Genomic DNA, 19056 nt, shown 5'->3' with positions numbered 1-19056 from the left:
CATAATAAAACTGATCCCCTAGTTTCCAGCAGCTCTTTCAGACATCAATGTGTCCCCTATTTTGGGGTTAATCTTGGTAAAGTTTCAAAACAAATGACTTTTTTTCCATAGAGTCATAGGGGGAGATTTATCAAAGATCGTGTAAAGTGAAACTGGCTCAGTTGCCCCTAGCAACCAATCAGCTTCTACCTTTCATTTCTCACAGACTCTTTGGAAAATGAAAGGTGGAATCTGATTGGTTGCTAGGGGCAACTGAGCCAGCTCCCCTTTACACCATGTTTGATAAATCTCCTCCATAGTCTCAAGTGACAAATACTTTAATTCTCAACATGCACCATTTTCAGGAATAAACAGGAATAAATTAACTCGAAGGAACCATTGGATGAGCCTTATCGTGAAGCCTTATAAGAATATAATCTATAAATGAATTGTTTTAAATACTTTTTTTTACATTGTTGAGATAATGAAATCTGTTCTGTATAGCAATGTTTTGTTGTCTTCGAATATTTCGAAAACATCTTTTTATGACAGTTGTTTCGCCTTTAAGAACAGGAAAAGAGCAAGGTTTAATCTCAGGAGCCATCAAGCTCCTTAAGGGTACAAACCCACTTGACGTATTTGCTGCGTGAATCAGTCTTAAAAATAAGCAGGCAAAACGCAGGTTGGCTTTATACAATTGTTCTGCGTTAAAATACGCAATTGCGTATTTTTGAAGCGTGAAGCTTGTTGTTAGCAAAGCATCAGTTGTTAACAACCTGTGCGAAAAACGTATGTAGCTTCACGCTTCAAAAATACGCAATTGCGTATTTTAACGCAGAACAATTGTATAAAGCCAACCTGCGTTTTGCCTGCTTATTTTTAAGACTGATTCACGTAGCAAATACGTCAAGTGGGTTTGTACCCTAAAAGAAACATAACCTAATGCAATATTTGCCAAATAAGCCTTTCACTTTATTTCCAACTTTCCAAACTGTCTAGAGGTCATTGTATAAATATTGTACTAAAGGGGATATCCAGAAATAATATTTTTCTTTCATATCAACTGGTTTCAGAAAGTTATACAGATTTGTCAGTTACTTCTATTTAAAAAATCTCAATTCTTCCCGTACTTATCAAGTGCTGTATGTCCTGCAGGAAATAGTGTTTTCTTTTAAGTCTGACACAGTGCTCTCTGCTGCCACCTCTGTCCGAGACAGGAACTGTCCAGAGCAGCAACAAATCCCCATAGAAAAACCCTCCTACTCTAGACAGTTCCTGTTTCGGACAGAGATGTCTGCAGAGACCACTGTGTCAGACTGAAAGGAATACACTACTTCCTGCAGGACATACAGCAGCTGATAAATACTGGAATTAAATTACAAATCTATATAACATTCTGAAACCAGTTGACTCGAAATAATTTTTTTCGCTGGATAACCCCTTTAAGTCCTTATTCACATGTACAGGTACCTGCACGGACCTGCAACTGCACACAGAACATAAGACCAATAGATTTTTATGGTTCTGTTTAAACTTCTGTATATGTGTATGAGGCCGTGATCCATGCCGCAATAAAAAAAGAACAGGTCCTAGAGTGAGCCCAAATTTGTGGCATGGATCTCTATCTTCTATGTAGTGGTCCATGAAAAATGGAGAACTGCTGATGCACATTGGTAGTACAGTCCGTTATCCAGGGTTCCACTATAGACATGTGAATAGGGCCTGAGTAGTGTATCTTTCCTGTATTGGCTCCAGATCACACTGGGTTACTCTGCAAATTGTTTACAGACAGAATTACTGATACTCATCTGAATGGGAATATAAGAGATCTTAAAACACAACAGGGGGAGATTTATCAAACATGGTGTAAAGGGGAGCTGGCTCAGTTGCCCCTAGCAACCAATCAGATTCCACTTATCATTTTCCAAAGAATCTGTGAGAAATGAAAGGTGGAATCTGATTGGTTGCTAGGGGCAACTGAGCCAGTTTCACTTTACACCATGTTTGATAAATCACCCCCAACATTCTTGGTTTGGAATAACCAGCCAACTACGTTTTGATAATTGTAAAGTAATGCTATCCGGTTGATTCCTTCTAGGAAAGTATCCAGTCTGTCTCGTCCAATGTGTACCATTTAACAACTCTAACAGTATTAATAACAGTGTTGATGCTCCTTTCTCCAGAGGTTCAGGTTGTTTCACTCTCTTGGATACAGGGTGCTTGTGTTCCTCCTTCCAACAACAGTGGCTTCTGGATTGTGACACCCCTATTTTTTCCCTCAGGGGCCCCCAGGTTTTCCAGGCTCTCCTGGCTCCCCCGGACTACCTGTAAGAATATAACCCTCCCCTCCCCCCCCCCCCCCCCCCCACCTGCTCGCTCGCTTATCCTCAACCCCAAATGCACATAACTTCACCAGCGCTGTGCCAATAAACTTACCTCTTTTGCCACACTGACGCCAAATTTCATCCCTTATGTGCCCAGTCTTATCACTTGTTAGACAACCTTTATCCCTTGTGTTTCAAGATTCACCGTCTTTGTCTCCTCAAACTGCCGCATTTTCTATATTTTCAGATTACATTTCCATATCATTTTGTCAACTTAAAAAGTGATTCTATCACCCTCTGACCGCCTACCAAGCTAGTGACACTGTTGAATAAAAAAATATTCAGAACATACCTTTGTTGCCTGTGGGTTTATTTTTGTAAAAAAAAAAAAAAAAAGAAAAAAAGAAAAAATCTTTATTTGGGCTATGAATAAAGTCAAAGAGGTGGAGCCAATTGTCTAATTGGCCCTAGCACCGCTACACTTTACTGTGCTGTATGCCTGCGCCTTGCATAATCAGTGATATTCACTGTGCTGTAAGCATAGCAGTGCTAGGTCCCAGGGAACAATGGGCTCCGCCTATTTGACATTTTTTACATGAAAAATAAAAGTGTTTTATATGAAAATTAAAGCACAGACACAAGGTGTGTTCTGAATGCTTTCATTGATATCTATCCAGGGGTGCCACCACCTTGGTAAGCGGTCAGGAGGTGATAGATTTGCTTCAAAGATGCAACTGTGTGTAGCTAAACAGTTAAATAGCAAAACACAATATAAGAAGTGTTAAGGTATTATAACCATATCAGTAACGTCAGAATTATTCATGGACTTGTGTGATGGTAAACACATAGAGGGACATTTATCAAGACTGGCGTATGAGTGGTTTGCACCTTTTCCGTGGTGTATGCCAGGGGTACAGTTGATAAATGGGCCCCATAGTGGTGTTGAAAGTTAGGCAAGCCAATTAAATAAATCAAGAGCATTAGAAATGTAAACTAATAATAAGTTTTAGATTTCCAGAAAAAGTTAGAGAAATAGGGATTTTAAAGGGGTCTTAAAAATAAAAACTAATGTATACTCACTTGATCGATCTGCCACCACTAACATTTCAAAGTTGCCTGTGCCCTTACTTACCGCTTCCTTGTGATGTGCCAGCAAGCAGGCCATTAATATAGCATATCCTGTGTGTCGACACATCACTAAATTGTGAATAGCAGGGACCCAGGCAGTGTGTAAACAGCAGCACCAGGGGAGTAGGCTGGTGAGTATACATTACTTTTTTTTTATTTAAGATGCCAAGACCCCATTTTAAAAATGTTTCCCTCCCAGGAAAACAGCAGCAAATCAAAAGAAAGACTGACACTATTGTGATTAACATCAGCCATGGTATTACAAAATACCAGCAGGTTAGTATGAGATAACCTGCCGAAAGAATTGCCGGACAATCAAAGCTACTTTTGATTGTCTACTACATGAACAGATATTGGTAAAAAAAAAAAAAAAAAAAAATTAAAGTTATTCTACTACCTTTCTATGATCTTTTTATACTTTTCTTCCTTCTGAATCAAACTATCTGTGTCTTTATCATGTCTAGTTTACATAATGTAACAAATTTGCTGTTCCTGCTGTGCACTCTAGCTGGGAATTTAATCGACACTATCTTCCTATAACTACAACTTCTTGACTATAACCCTGCCCACTACACCGAAGAAGCCTCTTACATAGTGGAAGGTGGAGATAATGTGGGCTAAATTCCAAGCTAGAGTGTACAGGAGGAACAGAAAGCCTATTACAAGATGTACACTAGACAAGAAGTAAGTCAATAAAGACAGTAGACCAAAAAGTTTGGATAAGAAGCGGGAAAACACGAGATGCTGTGGGTAAGTAGGGAAATAACTTTATTTACCAATATAAGTTTATTTACATACATATATATAAATAGATTTCATATTTGGGAAAAGCCCTGTAGGGACCAGATTTGGCTGCCACTTGTCACTACCTTCAAGCTACCTACCCTAACTTTACACCACTGTGTTAAGTGTTTTGTCTTTGAGAGCACCATCCTGTCCTCAAATCTTACATTACCCTATGAGCCCAGTGTCTCATTGTCCTAGTCAAGTTTTCTACATGTGTTCATTCACCTAATCAAGCTGTTTTCTGCACTTGTTTTTTTTTTGGTGAGTGGGATTCCTTTGTTCTGCCATCTTTGGTGTACCTTTTGCTATACTATATGTACGGGGTCTGTATCAGGCACAGGGGGCTATGATCACAACTGCTTAAAAGCCAATGCTAGATGTCAAACAATGGCTCTAATGGAATGACTTTCAACATTCTAATATTATAATTGATGGAAATAGCTTACTGCTATTATTGAGAACCAATTTACGAAACAAAATATGCTATTTCTTCCAACCCCCGTACCCCTGATACACATCCCTTCAACCTTTTGTAATTGTAAATGATGTTTTGTACATTATACAACCCATGTCACCAGTGTTACTGATATTCTCCTGTAGTTACATGTTTCACGTCTCACCTCATTAACCAATCTTTAGAATGACGCTAATGTGTTGTGTGTCACTTATCATTCCGATGAAAATGGTGGTATAGAGCTGCACCAATGATATATATCTTCCACTGGAAGATGCAGTCTTCAAATTGTTCTAAAAAAATGTTTCTAAAGCTTATAAAAAAAATAACTAAAATACCCACACTTGGTTGCAATTTTTTGTAATTGTAAGCAAGTGTCCATGTGAAAAAATTATTTCATAATATTCTCTCCTCCAGCCACTGCCTATAGGTAAGTATCAATTCTGCTTTGAACACTGGGAAATAAGCTCCAGATTATTGGTAGAATCTGGAGTTTAATCCTGGGGCAAATAATTAGATAGAAATTTATTATATCTATTTTACTTTTCAAGGGGATGCAAGGAGAAAGAGGACCGCCTGGGCCTCATGGAGATAAAGGAGAGCCGGTAAGTCATTAAGGCCACCTTCACACTGCATTATTTTGGTCAGTTCGTTATGGCTTACAAATATTGAAATAGTGATGAAAATGCTGGCATGTTAACGATTTTGTAAGGGAACTCGGGACCTGCAGGACATACGGACAGTGTGAACCCTAGCGCCAGACCCCCCCCCCCCCCCCAAGACTGTCCCTGCCTACTTGCTAGCTCGATATTAGGTGGTCGGTGACAACTGGGTGATAGTCCCTATGCTAGATAATAAAACACTTATGGAGACAAGACAGAAAAACACAATAAAGAAAAGCCAGGAAAATACAGTTAAACTGGAGACAGCAAAACGGTACAAAAACAGCAGGCAAAGCATGTAAGAAAGACAGGCAAAGAGGTCAGAATCAAAACCAAACAGTCAAATACAAAATGCCAGCTCAAGCTACAAGAGAATATCGCAAGCAATGTCCCAGAGCACAAGTGGACTTCTTATGAGATTGCAAAGTCCTAGTCCAGGGCGTGATTGGACCAGCCCTCTGACATCCAGGCCACACATAACAGATTCATCACTTAAAGGGAAGGTTTCACCATGGTGCTATGCCCCCCAATTGGTGACATGGGACAGTTCTGTGCATGAGCCCTATTCTAAATAATAGGGTTTATGTACAGGACTTGCCCAACAGGGTATGTATCCATAGCAACCCTGTCTTCCAGCATCAGCGGCAACTGCAGGTGAACGGTACCCTTCAAAATAAAAAGAATAATAAAAAAAAAAGTATTCATATCAATATAAGACGTGATCAGGTATTATAATTAGAGAATGATGTGGGTATCATGTTATACGTAAATGCAACCACTCTTCTACACTTCACAAAGCAGATCGCTTACAATTATGTTTATGCAAAGCAGTTACTCTAAAACTCGGAACCTAATTAAAGTAATAAAACATTTTTATTGTTTGGTTTTTGCAAGGGATGCACTGCTTGAATAAGCCTTACATGAGTGCCGCTTAAATACTGCAAACACCGAAAAAAAACTTCATTTTATGCCCGCTTTATTTATACTTGGAGAGTGGTAATTTACTGGCATCATTAATTCACATTATAGTGGTAATACGCCAAAAAACGTAACATTTATTATAAACCATTTAAGTTATTATGAAGCTTAATGGAATTTTTCTAATACTGGTCACTAAAAATGTCAGCTTCACGCATTCAGTGCGAGTGATTGTCAGTAAAACTTATTCGTTTTAAGGCGTCACGATTTTTTATTCAAATTTCTCAGAGTGACCATTTTTTTAAATAATTTATTCTAGAATTGACACAACAGTCAACATTGTAGTACAGGCATCAGAAAACCCACAAATACAAGTAGAATGTTTGTCATAAGATCTCGTATACCTCTTCAGACTCTCTCAGACATTTGTGTAACTTGTGTCATTAGGGACCCCCTGGACTTCCTGGATATCCTGGAACTTTGGGACCCCCAGGACTTCCTGTAAGTATTTTTTTTTTGTTATAAAGTAAACACAACTAACCTTTACAGCACTAGCACATAGTCTTGCAGATGCCTTCTCACAGGGGAGATCACCTGATGGTTTCTCCTTGCCTTGTTCTATCAGGCTTGAATCACATGGTAAGAACTATCATTCAAGCCCAGTGGGCTGGTTGAAACAAAGCGTTTCTGATCAAATCTGTGGAATTAAAGGGGTAGTGCGGAGTTTCAAAATTATCCCCTAAATAAGTTGTCATCTTCGGGAGGCCGGCCGAACTGCTTTAGCCGCCCCTCATGCCGGCCCCCTATGACGCGTCATTAGCTGCTCAGCCGCGATTGCCGATTGGCCAATTGTGGCTGAGCAGCTAATGACGCGGCAGAGGGGGGGCTGGCATGAGGGATAGATGGAGCGATTCGGCCTGCCTCCCGAAGATGACTTCATTGTCCCAAGATGGCGGACGGGGGTCGACACGAATCAGGTGAGTATAGTGCAGCACACTTCCGGGTCTAGCGTGGGTGGAGGGAAACATGGGGAAGGGGGTCATTCACTAACATAACATACATCACAAAGTTGTATAACTTTGTAATGTGTGTTATTTAGTGAATAATTTTGAAACGCCGCACTACCCCTTTAAGGGGACACATTCACACATTCCGACGATGTGCAACAGAATGGACTTTGGAGTTTCTGGCATCATCATTCATTCAATGCCAGGAGCTCAGAAACTGCTTAAATCTTCACACTACTTTACTGTACAAGTTCTTTAAATATTTGCATATTTCGGAGCTCCCAACATCATAATGATTGATGATGCCAGGAACGACAAAGCCTTTTTTCATTGTAGATCAAACGTAATTACAGAATGTGTGAATGCCACCCAAAGGGAGCCAGTCCTCTTTTTGTGCTTTCGTTCACCGGGTAGAATGAGGATCTGGTGGCTGGTTTCCTTAAGGCGAATGTACCACCGGTACATAGCTTTTTCGCGGTGTTGCTGGTGGCGCGGTCCTTTTTTTGAACTGTCGCCCGGTTCCCGTTACCAGGCATGAAGAACTGGGGGCGGGCCTGTGATGAAACCCCCTTTCCTCTGTGACACGGCTCCATTAGAATCAATGAAGTCGCGTCACAGAGAGGAGGGCAGATCGTTACACTGGGGGCTGGCGGGCTTGCCCCCAGTGCTTAATATCCGGACGGTGCTCAGAATTAGACCGGTGACATGCGCAGGAACTGGGAGGCGGTTCAAAAAAAAGGGCCGTATCACCAGCATCCCTTCGCCGGCGCTGGTCTATTCATGTAAAAAAACAATGTACTAGTGGTACATTCGCTTTAAATATCAAAGCTTTGATTAATTATTTGAAATGATGTGGTTTAAAGTGAGTGCACTTGCACTTGTCTATAATTCTATATACAGCAAAGTAACAAATAAAATGAAAAAATTAAGGCAAGCTATAGCCATATTACATTTATAGATAAAAAGTAAGTGGGTTGAAATAAACACAAATACATCAAGTGTGATAGTTTAGACTTTTACAAATCCATATGTGATCCAATGAAAATGGAAAAAGAAGGTGGGAAGGATTAATAATGAGTTTGCAGTTATCTCCTTCAATATCATATACTGTGTTATGGGCCATCAGGAATTCTTTTTGCTGAAAAAATTATGAAGGCACCTGTAGACCTGACCGGGATAGAAGATTTTGCTTCAAACAATATCATTAAAAATTACTTTTATTGGCACAGTACCTATATAAAATAGGACCTCAAGCTTTCACATTGGGTTTCTATTGTGTGAAAGCATAAGCAGATTCTCATGTACTTTTACCCTTATGCAATGTATATTTTTTTAGGGTAGTAAAGGTGAACGAGGATACTCCGGACCAGCTGGAGAAAAAGGAGAGTCGGTAAGTCAATAAATGATGATGTTGCTGGATGTATTTGTTCATATTTAAAGATAACCTGTTTCTAATATTCTCACCATAACTTACACCGCATTTTAGAAACAGTTTGCCGAATACTTCTGGAATAAAACAAAAAGTTTTCTGGAGACAAAATGGGCGGTATCCATAGATTACTATTAGCAACAAGTCAAAGAACAACCAGAAAAGTTTACATCCTGTTAGGAAAAAGAAAAGAAATCCATCAAGCTTAAACCAGTTGTATACCAACATTTATATATCTGCTTGATGGATCAATAAAACAAGGATGCTGTTGGCATCTTTTGGTAGTATGTTTCTCATTTCTAAGTAGGTAGTATTATGTGTTTGCTTGGTCACTTTATATCTATCTTTAAATGAACATTTTCAACACAATTTAAAAAAATATTCCATATCTCTATTTTCTTTCTAAAATGTAAGGGTCCTCCTGGTATTCCTGGCGTTCCTGGCCCTGCTGGACCTGCAGTAAGATCTTTCTTTCAATTTTTATTTTTATGTGCTTGCTTAAAATGCTTAGATATGTGACAGAATTGTACTGTACTTGTCTAGGGACCAAGAGGAGAAAGAGGAGTCTCTGGAAGTACTGGAGAAAAGGGCGATCAAGTGAGTAGCTGCTTAATTGAAGGCGTCAACTGCACTGCATGTACTAGTTCATATTTAAAGAGAAGATGTTTCCAATATTCTCATCACAATTTAGTTTGCCGAATACTTTTGAAAAGAAAACAAAACCTTTTCTGGAGATAAAACGGGTGGGATCCATAGATTTCTATTAGCCACAAGTATACTGTTTTGTTCCAAGGAAGACATACATTTGGAATTGTTGGCATTTCCATTTGTGTAATATTGTAATTGTAATTGTGTAATATGTGTGTGTTTGTGTGGCCTATATACCTCAACAGTTACACACTGTTTATTTATTTTTTTTAACGTTAAATTAATGCCAAACAGCCAAACTGATATCAGCCATATCTTCCTTCTTCTCCTCTCGCTTTCTAAAGCTCAACATGGACAAAACAGAATTTATCATCTTTCCCCCATCTCGCTCCACCCTGCCGTCTAATCTGTCAATCACTATCAATGGCTGCTCTCTGTCCCCTGTCCCTCAAGTCCGCTGCCTTGGGGTCACCTTTGATTCTGCCATGTCTTTTAAACCACATATTCAGGCCCTGACCACCTCCTGCTGCCTTCACCTCAAAAACATTTCCAGAAACCGCTCTTTTCTTACCCCTGACTCCACAAAACTGCTAGTCCATGCTCTCATTATCTCCCGCTTGGACTACTGTAACATCCTCCTCTCTGGCCTTCCATCTAACTCCCTCGTTCCCCTCCAGTCTATCCTTAACTCTGCTGCCCGACTAATCCACCTTTCCCCTCGCTTTGCCTCAGCCTCTCCCCTCTGCCAGTCCCTCCACTGGCTCCCCACTGCCCAACGTATTCACTTTAAATAGTTGACCATTATGTACAAGACCATCCACAACCTGTCCCCTCCAAACATCTCTGACCTGATATCCCTCTACCGTCCCTCACGCAACCTGCGATCCTCCAATGACCTCCTTCTGCGCTCCCCCCTTGTTCGTACCTCATACAACCGCCTCCAAGACTTTGCCCGAGCTTCCCCCATACTCTCGAACTCACTACCCCGACACATCCGTCTCTCATCCACCATCAAGTCCTTCAAAAGTAACCCGAAAATCCATCTCTTCAAACTAGGCTACAACCTACAATAATTTTGCATCACACTTGACTGGTTGCACTTTACCTCCTGTCTCTCTCCCCGTAATGTGTTCTGATCTAGTAATGTTCCTGTTCCTGTAAGGACGCTTTATAAATAATAGAAATAATAATAATAGAATCATAGAACTCTATGGCAGAGCCATTGTCGTGTCATGAAAGCCAAAGGTCAAGGGAGCCACTTACCATGGGTAGTTAGAGTACAAAAGCCAGGGTCAGGAATACCGAGCGATAGGTTAACTGTCTAGTAAAGCTATATAGGAGGTCAGGGGTCTGTTCCAGATGGTGATTGGACCAGACCACTGATCCTCACCATACACACATGATCAAAAACTCTAAGGGACCCCTGCCAGTCATACAAAATCCTGGATTCCAAACTCCCTCGTTGCCAGGTACGCTGTCGGGTCATCATAATGTCACAGGCTGGAAGCGCCTGGAAGACTTAGAGCGGGCTCCTACAGCAAGCTCACTGTATAATACCCAAAAGAAATTGCACAACTACAGACAGTATTAAAGAAAGTACATGACATTCTTTATAAATCAATCATAACAAATAATTAAAACACAATAAAATTCATGGGATAAATTACACAGAAGTACAAACTGGAGAGGGAGATAGACATCAGTGGGATATGTAGCTTGTCACATGACAATTTATATCATGAACATAAATATAATATGATGGGATGCTTGCAAAAAGCAATGACACCACACAGCGGTCACCTCATGTATGCCATTAGTATATGAAAGAAATTGCTCACAAAACCATAGGGCCAATAGGAAATAGCACTATTGCATAGGCTGAGCTAGTAGAATATATATAGTATAATATCTACAGAAAGTAACTAGCAAATACGCCCAAGTGAAATCTCAAAAGAGAAAACACAAAATGCGAAACATGTAACACAATATGGTGAACACGTAATGCCACACTGATATCTTTCCCCTGTCCAGCTCTGACAGCCCAACGTACGTACGCTCACTTCATCAGGAGCTCCTGCTTACTCAGGGCCCTATTACGCGAATTGATAATCAGCCAAATCGGCCCAATTCAGCCAATTGTCATTCCATGTAATAGAGAAAACAATCAGCCGATTGATCGTCGATCGTTTCTTTAGGTCCAGACCTAAAATCATCGGCCATGTGCGGCCAATGGCTGACGAACAGTCAATACATTACCTGTCCACATTCCTGTTCTCCTGCGCTCTGCTTTCTCCCTGGTCCCGAGGCTGCAAATCCGATGTCCATGCAGCCCTTGCTAAATGATTATCGGTCCATGTAATCGGCCCAGTAAACAAGCGTACGTCTAGCATATTGGCCCGTGTAATAGAACCCTCAGTCTAGAGACTTGTCTTGAATATAATGCAAATGGATAACTTGGGTAAGCAATGTATGAGGATTGTATAGTATTGTATTCACAATATATTGTACTGTAGCTTTCCTCTTTATTTCTAACCACAGGGATTTCCTGGCCCACCTGGACTCCCTGGGAATCAGGTAAGTCATAATAGATATAGTTTTTTTTATTGTTTTGTAACTGTTAAATATACAGTACATTTGATACATTTTCCTAAAATATACTTCCATTTAAATATTTTTCTTCATATTATTTTATTTTTAATTCATTCATTGTACAGTATCTTTTAATATATAGTAACTCGTGTACGACCGGGCCCCCCTGGCAAGGTCATCACTAAATAATAACAGCTGGACAATAGGCTAGTATGGCATTTGTATTTTAAGAAGTCGAGAAACCTAACAATATTCTAATTTCAGGGACCTCCAGGATTCCCAGGAAAGCAAGGACCAGCAGGACCATCTGGACCACCTGCTGAAAAGGTAAGCTTATCGGAACTCCCTTCTCTGAAGATTCTGTCTTATACCACATATGGTATATGAGAAGGAACCACTATAAACATATGTATTGTAGAGAGTTCCATTATATCAATTTATAGTGCGTTCTATTTTATCATGTTGTCTCACTACATCATTGTATTCTCTTATTTTCTTGTCTGTACACAGGGTGCAGAGGGACAACGGGGTTCTCCAGGACTTAGTGGACCCCCTGGTCCCCCAGGAACTCCTGGAATACAGGTAAATACAGTTTTCTTTTTAGAGAACTAGTGAATAATGTATCAGAAATACATTAACATTATTCTAAATTGAAATTTTTAGGGTCCTCCTGGAATTGAGGGTCTAGATGGAAAAGATGGAAAACATGGTGCAAGGGTAAGTACTAGACTATAATGATTGGTTGTAAATAAATTCTATTGCTCATATTCAGAGGGACATTTGCTGTTTGTACATACAGCTGGACTTTGCTACCTCGTTCAGCATGATATCTTCCATATTAAAGGGAACCTGTCATCCCCCGTGCCGGGGTGAAGGCTGCCGACCCCCCGCTAAACCCCCGGATGCTTACCCCATCTCGCCAAGTCCCGTTCTTGGAGCCGGCCCCAGGACGGAGATATCCTTGTCGGAAGCCTGACGCGCGCACTGCAGAGATGATTCCGACGCCCATACAGAATGACGGCTCCATTTATTCTCTATGGGCGTCGGACTCATCTCAGCAGCGCACGCGGGGCTTCTGACGGGGATATATCCATCCTGGGACAGGTTCCAGGAACGGGACTTGGCGAGATGGGGTAAGTATCTGGGGCTCTAGCAGGGGGTCGGGCGGCCTTTACCCCGGCACAGGGGGTGACAGGTTCCCTTTAACAATTATTGAAGGGACACTTAATAGATTAAGTGTATACAGCTGTATACCCAACTGGCTCTGTTAAACATTCCTACCATGTACAATATGTATACTTAAAGCAAATGTACCACTAGTACATGTTTGTTTGTTTGTTTTTATCCATGAATAGACTGGCATGGGGATGCCGGTGCCGCGGTCCTTTTTTTAAACTGCGGCCCGATTCCCACACGTGGCGCCAGTCTATTACCGGGCATCGGCCGTGCATGAATCACTAGAGGTGTGTCCGTCGGCCTGTGTGGTGAAACCCCCTCCCCTCTGTGAATCAATGGAGCCACGTCACAGAGGGGAGGTCATTACATTAGGAGAATGATTTTGCTGATTGGTGTGATGATTAGGTTATTAGGCATACGGTACATGCCCATCAGATTTGTGTCCATATTACAGGTACAATTCCATGCCCCAATGTGGGTCTGATGACCTGAACTGAAAGCATCATAGAGATTTATGGTATTTTCAGTTTTGATCTCTAGACCCACAGTTGATTCAGTAACTTGTGGTTGTAATATACTGGCTGAATAGCTTTAGAATGGTTTCAGGTATTCCCCATATGACCAGGTACATGGTACCTCAGCCAGTGAAGTAGTGACACAAGACTTACACGAGATCCACCTTAAAGTGACACTGTCACCCCCTTTGTGCATTCTGACATCTCTACACAGGTGTAAAGGGTAAATTTAGTGGTTTTCATACCTTATTTTATATCATACGTCATGGTGCTTGTTTAAGTAAAAAGTGTCCCTTTATCAACTGCAGATTGTATTAAGTGGGCGTGACCTTGCGGCATTAGCGCCACTTAGCCCCGCCCACAACAGCACCGTTTACCCCGCCCCCTTGACGTCCATTGGTTGGACGACGTAAAGGGGCTGGGGTCTAGACCTTTCGGCCAGCCTGTTCCAATGGACGGTGAGGGGGCGTGGCCAACTGTGTTGTTGTGGGCGGGGCTAAGTGGTGCTAATGCCGCGAGGCCCCGCCCACTTACCACAATCTGCAGTTGATAAAAGATGATTTTTACTTGAACAAGCACCATGACATATGATATAAAATAAGGTATGAAAACCGCTAAATTTACCCTTTACACCTGATTAGAGATGTCAGAATGCAAAAAGGAGGTGTCACTTTAACCATGAGAGTGTCATGCTGTACACTATAAACGTTATAACTTGTAATTCGGAACAGACGGTCAATATGACAGCTCTCTTGAGGTGCATCCACTACAGTTGTCGCCCAACACGGGGCCGAGGAGCCCAGGTGCTAAAGTTACCTTGTGCTGCCAGTTATGCCCCATATAAGGGTGGTATTACACGGGCTGATGGGGGCCTGATAATACCTTTAAACGAGCGCCGATCTGCTAGATCGGCGCTCGTTTACTGGGCCTATTACATCGTTACCGATGTTCTTGCAGCCCTTGCTCAAACTATATACTTTACCTATTCACGCTCCAGGGCTGCTTCTGCGGTTTTCTTCTTCCCAGGTCCCGCGCATTCTAGCTTCAGAGCGGCCTGTCAGCTATGAAGGACCGCAGGAGCAGCCCTGGAGCGTGGATAGGTAAAGTATATCGTCAGTCGCCAACTGCGCACCGCTATCAAACGGTCGGCGCCCGACAAATATAGGTTCTAACCTATATGAACGATCAGCCGATGACAACGATCATTGGCTGATCGTTGTATTCATTACACGGAGCGATAATCTGCCAAATCGGGCCGATTTGGCCGATTATCGTTCCGTGTAAAAGTACCCTAAGACAGGAGGAGGTAATAAGGCTGCTGGGTAGGGATGGTCCGAACCGAGTTCGGTTCGGGTTCGTACGAACCCGAACCCTTGGTAATGATTCCCGCTGTCTGCCCGCTCCGTGGAGCGGGCGGATCCAGTGGGAGGACCGCCTGGAAAACTGGGATACAGCCATAGCCATAGGCTGTATCCCAGTTTTTCAGGCGTTACTCCCGCTGGATCCGCCTGCTCCACGGAGCGGGTAGACAGCGGGAATCTGCTCCCGAGCGTTTGGGTTCATACAAACCCGAACCTCGGCAGGTTCAGACCATCCCTACTGCTGGGGACTCCATACATGCAGCTGGAGTGAGCAGAGACTGCCTAGCTCATGTTTCCCATGTCCTGGCCTTGCTCATAGTAAAAGAAAGTAGCTACTTATAGTTAAATTATTGTTAGGTAAAGTTTTATGTGAGTAGATGTGTGTACATTTTTATCTTTAGCTTTTTAAAGTTATATGCTAAACTATTTAATAGTAAAACACAAGCTGCTCGTGGCAATTTGTCTTTTCTTCTATTTACAGGGAGAACCAGGTCCTCCAGGTCCTCCTGGGATTAAGGGCCTTCCGGTGAGTTGAAGCCTAATACCAAGTTCTGTTTTGGCCCCTGGTAATGGTCTAGGATATTCATTACAAATATCATGGTGACATCATCTATTCAACTGCTAGTGTTTGTGTTAGATAATTTAAAGGGCTGTTTTGGCCATAACGTATGGGAATTCGGACACAACTAACATGCACAATTCCAAATTAACTGAATGGCAACACAGTTGGTTTCTTTAAACAACAGAGAATACTCCCACTGTAAGACTGCTTGATAAATTTCCCCCATTGTCTTCATTTTGGATCTCATGTATTGGAGTATTTGCATAACATTATTCAATCAAACATGAGGTCTAAAGGAAAAAACTTTATTTTTATTCTAGGGATTTAAAGGAAAAACAGGGCACATGGGCCTACCAGGACCAAAGGTACAATTATTTGACACTATATAGAATCTTTATCATTCCAGGTCTAGAGTATAGTATACATTAATCAAACCAAATAAATTGCCATTTGTTACTCTTTGTCTCAGGGAGATTGTGGACCAGCTGGACCTCAGGGAAGTCCAGGAAGACCAGGAGCGGAGGCAAGCCCACAGCTTCATTCATTCATTCTGAAAGTTGATGGTTGATGTGAAATCTCAATTGATATTTATATTATTTCTATTTAGGGTGATCCTGGTCCAATGGGTCCCCAAGGACGCCCAGGTCCTCCAGGCCATATAGTAAGTAAACCAATAGCATTTGTTAGGTTATATACGCCCTTATGATGTCCATGTTACTCAGTATATATAACCTTACTTCTAGGGAGCTTCAGGAAGCCCAGGACAGCCAGGCAGCCCTGGACCTCCAGGATTGGTAAGGTCTTACTGCTTACTCAATCACTAATTTAAAAATATATAAATTTGTTGCCAACATTTTTTGCGTTTTTGAATTTTAGGGTTCGAAGGGTGAACGAGGATCCCCTGGTGAGAGAGGTTTGATGGGTCTTCCTGGTGAACCAGGCACCCCAGGACACCCTGGGCCTGTTGTAAGTATCACAATGATAATAGCTGTCCAACATTATTTTAGTAACGACACTTGTGAATCGGATGATTTTTTTATAAAGGTAAAGAAAATAAAGGGTGAGTACACATTGAAAAATAATTTTCTTGTTTTTATTAGGGTGAAACTGGATCAGATGGAGCATCAGGTAAAGAGGTATGTAATGTTTACAGGTAAGATAATATCTAAAGCATATGTCACACAAAAAAAAAAAAACTTGTGACACACAAAAGAAACACATCAAATGTCTTTATTGGTCATGGCTGAGTGTTCATACCACTACTGTTCAAAAGAAAAAGAGAGAGCGGTACGCTGTCCCCGCTCTGTGTCTGTGTGAGCGAGATAGCTCTATAGACTCACATTATGTGACCTTTCACCTTGAGTGAAAAAAATGACATGTACTTACCTCCCTGGCTTCAGTGCGGGTGCCTCCATACCGCCACTCCAGTCCCCCGGTCTCCTTCTGCTTCCTCGTTCGGGGCGGGACCTGGGACATGATGGGACAGGCCCACTCAGGCTGGCAGTGGCTGCAGCAGTGTCCCACCTCTGACTGAGTGGGCCTGCCTCATCACGTCCCAGGTCCTGTCTCAGATTTGCATGTACATTTTTTCTCCAGTTTTTACATTGGGTAAATAACTGAAATCAGCAACAGTTATAGCATACTACTGAATATTGCATGAATGAGGGTTTCTGTTACTGTGCTGTACATATGATGAGTTGAAAATTAACTATGTGTGACTAATCCCTAAATATTGTGAGATGTAAAGGTATTGTTTTCTTTTATAATTAGGTACTCCTTTGTTCTTTCGTCATGTTTTCCCTCTTTATAAAGAGAAAACAACATGAAAGCAGTCACAATATGGGCATGTTACGGGAAGATTGCAGTAAAGAATTTAGACTGATTTTATTTCTGGTTGCTTTATGCAGTAAGAACTGTAGCACGTGTATTGTTACAGCTACAATACAATTAATATAGCTTGTAAATTTCACACTAAAAATTTAGACAAAACAACTGTTGCTATAGAAGAGATGAAAGTCTCAGGTTAGAATGACATACCACAATTTATGCAGGGACCCGTGGGACGGTAATCTGCATTTTTTTTTCATTGTCTTTTTCCATTTAAAGCTTTAATGTCACTTTCACATAGAAACATCTGAAAACTTTTGATCAGTCAACGTCTGGGTGTTAGATTGAGTCGGGGGACGTATGTGGCTCCGTGGGCTGCTTGATCCGTCTCATTGCAGGAGATGAACATCAGACCAAACCCCAAGGCAGTAAAATTCCCCATTATAACCCCTCACTCACATATACTTTATTTATGGACCCTATTCTATTCAGCTGAATCTTGTAAAAAGACTTGTCCTGTGCAGTATATAGTTTTATAACATGCCTATGACACTATGTGGTATCTGTCATAGGCATATGTTATACTTATATGTTGGGGACTCCCTCCAACATATATGTCTAATGGATTCTGTTAACGCAAAGTGGACCTAGCCCTATATGGCGCCCTACCCACATTGTAGATTTATATGCATGCCACTGAGCAGCAAGTACAACCTTCTTGGGCCATAAATATCTAGCACAGTGCTGCAGAAGGTTAATCTAATAACTGTCTTTTAGTCTTCCATAAATTATATTTACTTCTTTAACAGGGTCCACCTGGCAAGCCTGGCATTCCTGGAACCCCAGGGGAAAAGGTAAAAAGACAACTTGCATTAATTCTGTTTGGCATTTAATTTGGATATAATATTTAATTCTTTATTCCTTTCCTTCTCAATTAAGGGTGAAACTGGAGCAACAGGTCCTTCAGGTCCTCAAGGAGAGAGGGGAAGGCCCGGGCCACCTGGAGATGGTGGTTATGGGAAGAGTTCTACAGGAATTGTGGGACCAAGAGGACCTTCTGGAGAGAGAGGACCTGGTGGCCCTCCTGGACCACCTGGTTCTCCAGGAATTCCAGGATCACCTGGATTATCGGTAAGCAATAACGTGTCAGATCCCAAGAGCTCTCACTAATGGGCACATATGAATGGACACAACTATATGGATATGAGTGCTACTGCTGTCACAACACTTGGTTTATTCTTCTGATTGTGGAATAAGTGGGGTCAGACCACCACAAACATGATTACCCATTGATGGCTTATAGTTAGAGAAGGCATGCAGCATTTGATTACCGGTGGCTGCAGAAGGTTGATGTAGTCCTGGGAACAGCCATAGCCATACCCACTTTATCCAGGACTCCCTAGGGCTGCATCCCACTTCAGCTAATGGTAATCAAATGCAGAGTGTGTGGATTCGGACAAACCTTAGGATGCTCAAGGTTCGCTCATCTCTAAGGCCCCTATTTCACGGGCCGACTGGAGATGCAAACGAGCGCTGTCAGCTCCTTGTTCCCCGCTCACTGCTAGCTAGATCGCCCGGGCAGCCCATAGCATATAGCAGTGTCTGCTGTAGACGCTTCTATTCCACGGAGCATTAAATAAAACAAACGACTGCAACAATCAGCCAACATGAACGATGTTGGCTGATCGTTG

The 19056-nt window shown here is 41.7% G+C and overlaps 1 protein-coding gene across 5 annotated transcripts in view; it reads left to right on the top strand.

The window, feature by feature from the left end:
- COL16A1 (collagen type XVI alpha 1 chain) overlaps positions 1–19056 on the top strand; it is a 150924-nt gene that overhangs the window by 125774 nt on the left and 6094 nt on the right. For 4 of the 5 annotated variants that reach the window (XM_069971325.1, XM_069971322.1, XM_069971323.1 and 1 more), the window contains 19 exons: positions 2262–2306; positions 5223–5276; positions 6699–6752; positions 8595–8648; positions 9102–9146; positions 9231–9284; positions 11874–11909; positions 12189–12251; positions 12435–12506; positions 12588–12641; positions 15458–15502; positions 15859–15903; positions 16008–16061; positions 16146–16199; positions 16282–16332; positions 16415–16504; positions 16639–16674; positions 18175–18219; positions 18305–18496. In XM_069971325.1, the coding sequence (XP_069827426.1) occupies positions 2262–2306; positions 5223–5276; positions 6699–6752; positions 8595–8648; positions 9102–9146; positions 9231–9284; positions 11874–11909; positions 12189–12251; positions 12435–12506; positions 12588–12641; positions 15458–15502; positions 15859–15903; positions 16008–16061; positions 16146–16199; positions 16282–16332; positions 16415–16504; positions 16639–16674; positions 18175–18219; positions 18305–18496 (1143 nt within the window). The remainder of the gene's footprint in view (positions 1–2261; positions 2307–5222; positions 5277–6698; positions 6753–8594; positions 8649–9101; positions 9147–9230; positions 9285–11873; positions 11910–12188; positions 12252–12434; positions 12507–12587; positions 12642–15457; positions 15503–15858; positions 15904–16007; positions 16062–16145; positions 16200–16281; positions 16333–16414; positions 16505–16638; positions 16675–18174; positions 18220–18304; positions 18497–19056) is intronic. The other variant, XM_069971321.1, reaches the window with a different exon arrangement.

Source organism: Dendropsophus ebraccatus, chromosome 5 (genome assembly GCF_027789765.1).
Source record: "Dendropsophus ebraccatus isolate aDenEbr1 chromosome 5, aDenEbr1.pat, whole genome shotgun sequence".
Taxonomy (NCBI): domain Eukaryota; kingdom Metazoa; phylum Chordata; class Amphibia; order Anura; family Hylidae; genus Dendropsophus; species Dendropsophus ebraccatus.
The sequence above is the reverse complement of the archived record's forward strand: the minus strand, read 5'-3'. Positions and strand labels throughout refer to the sequence as shown.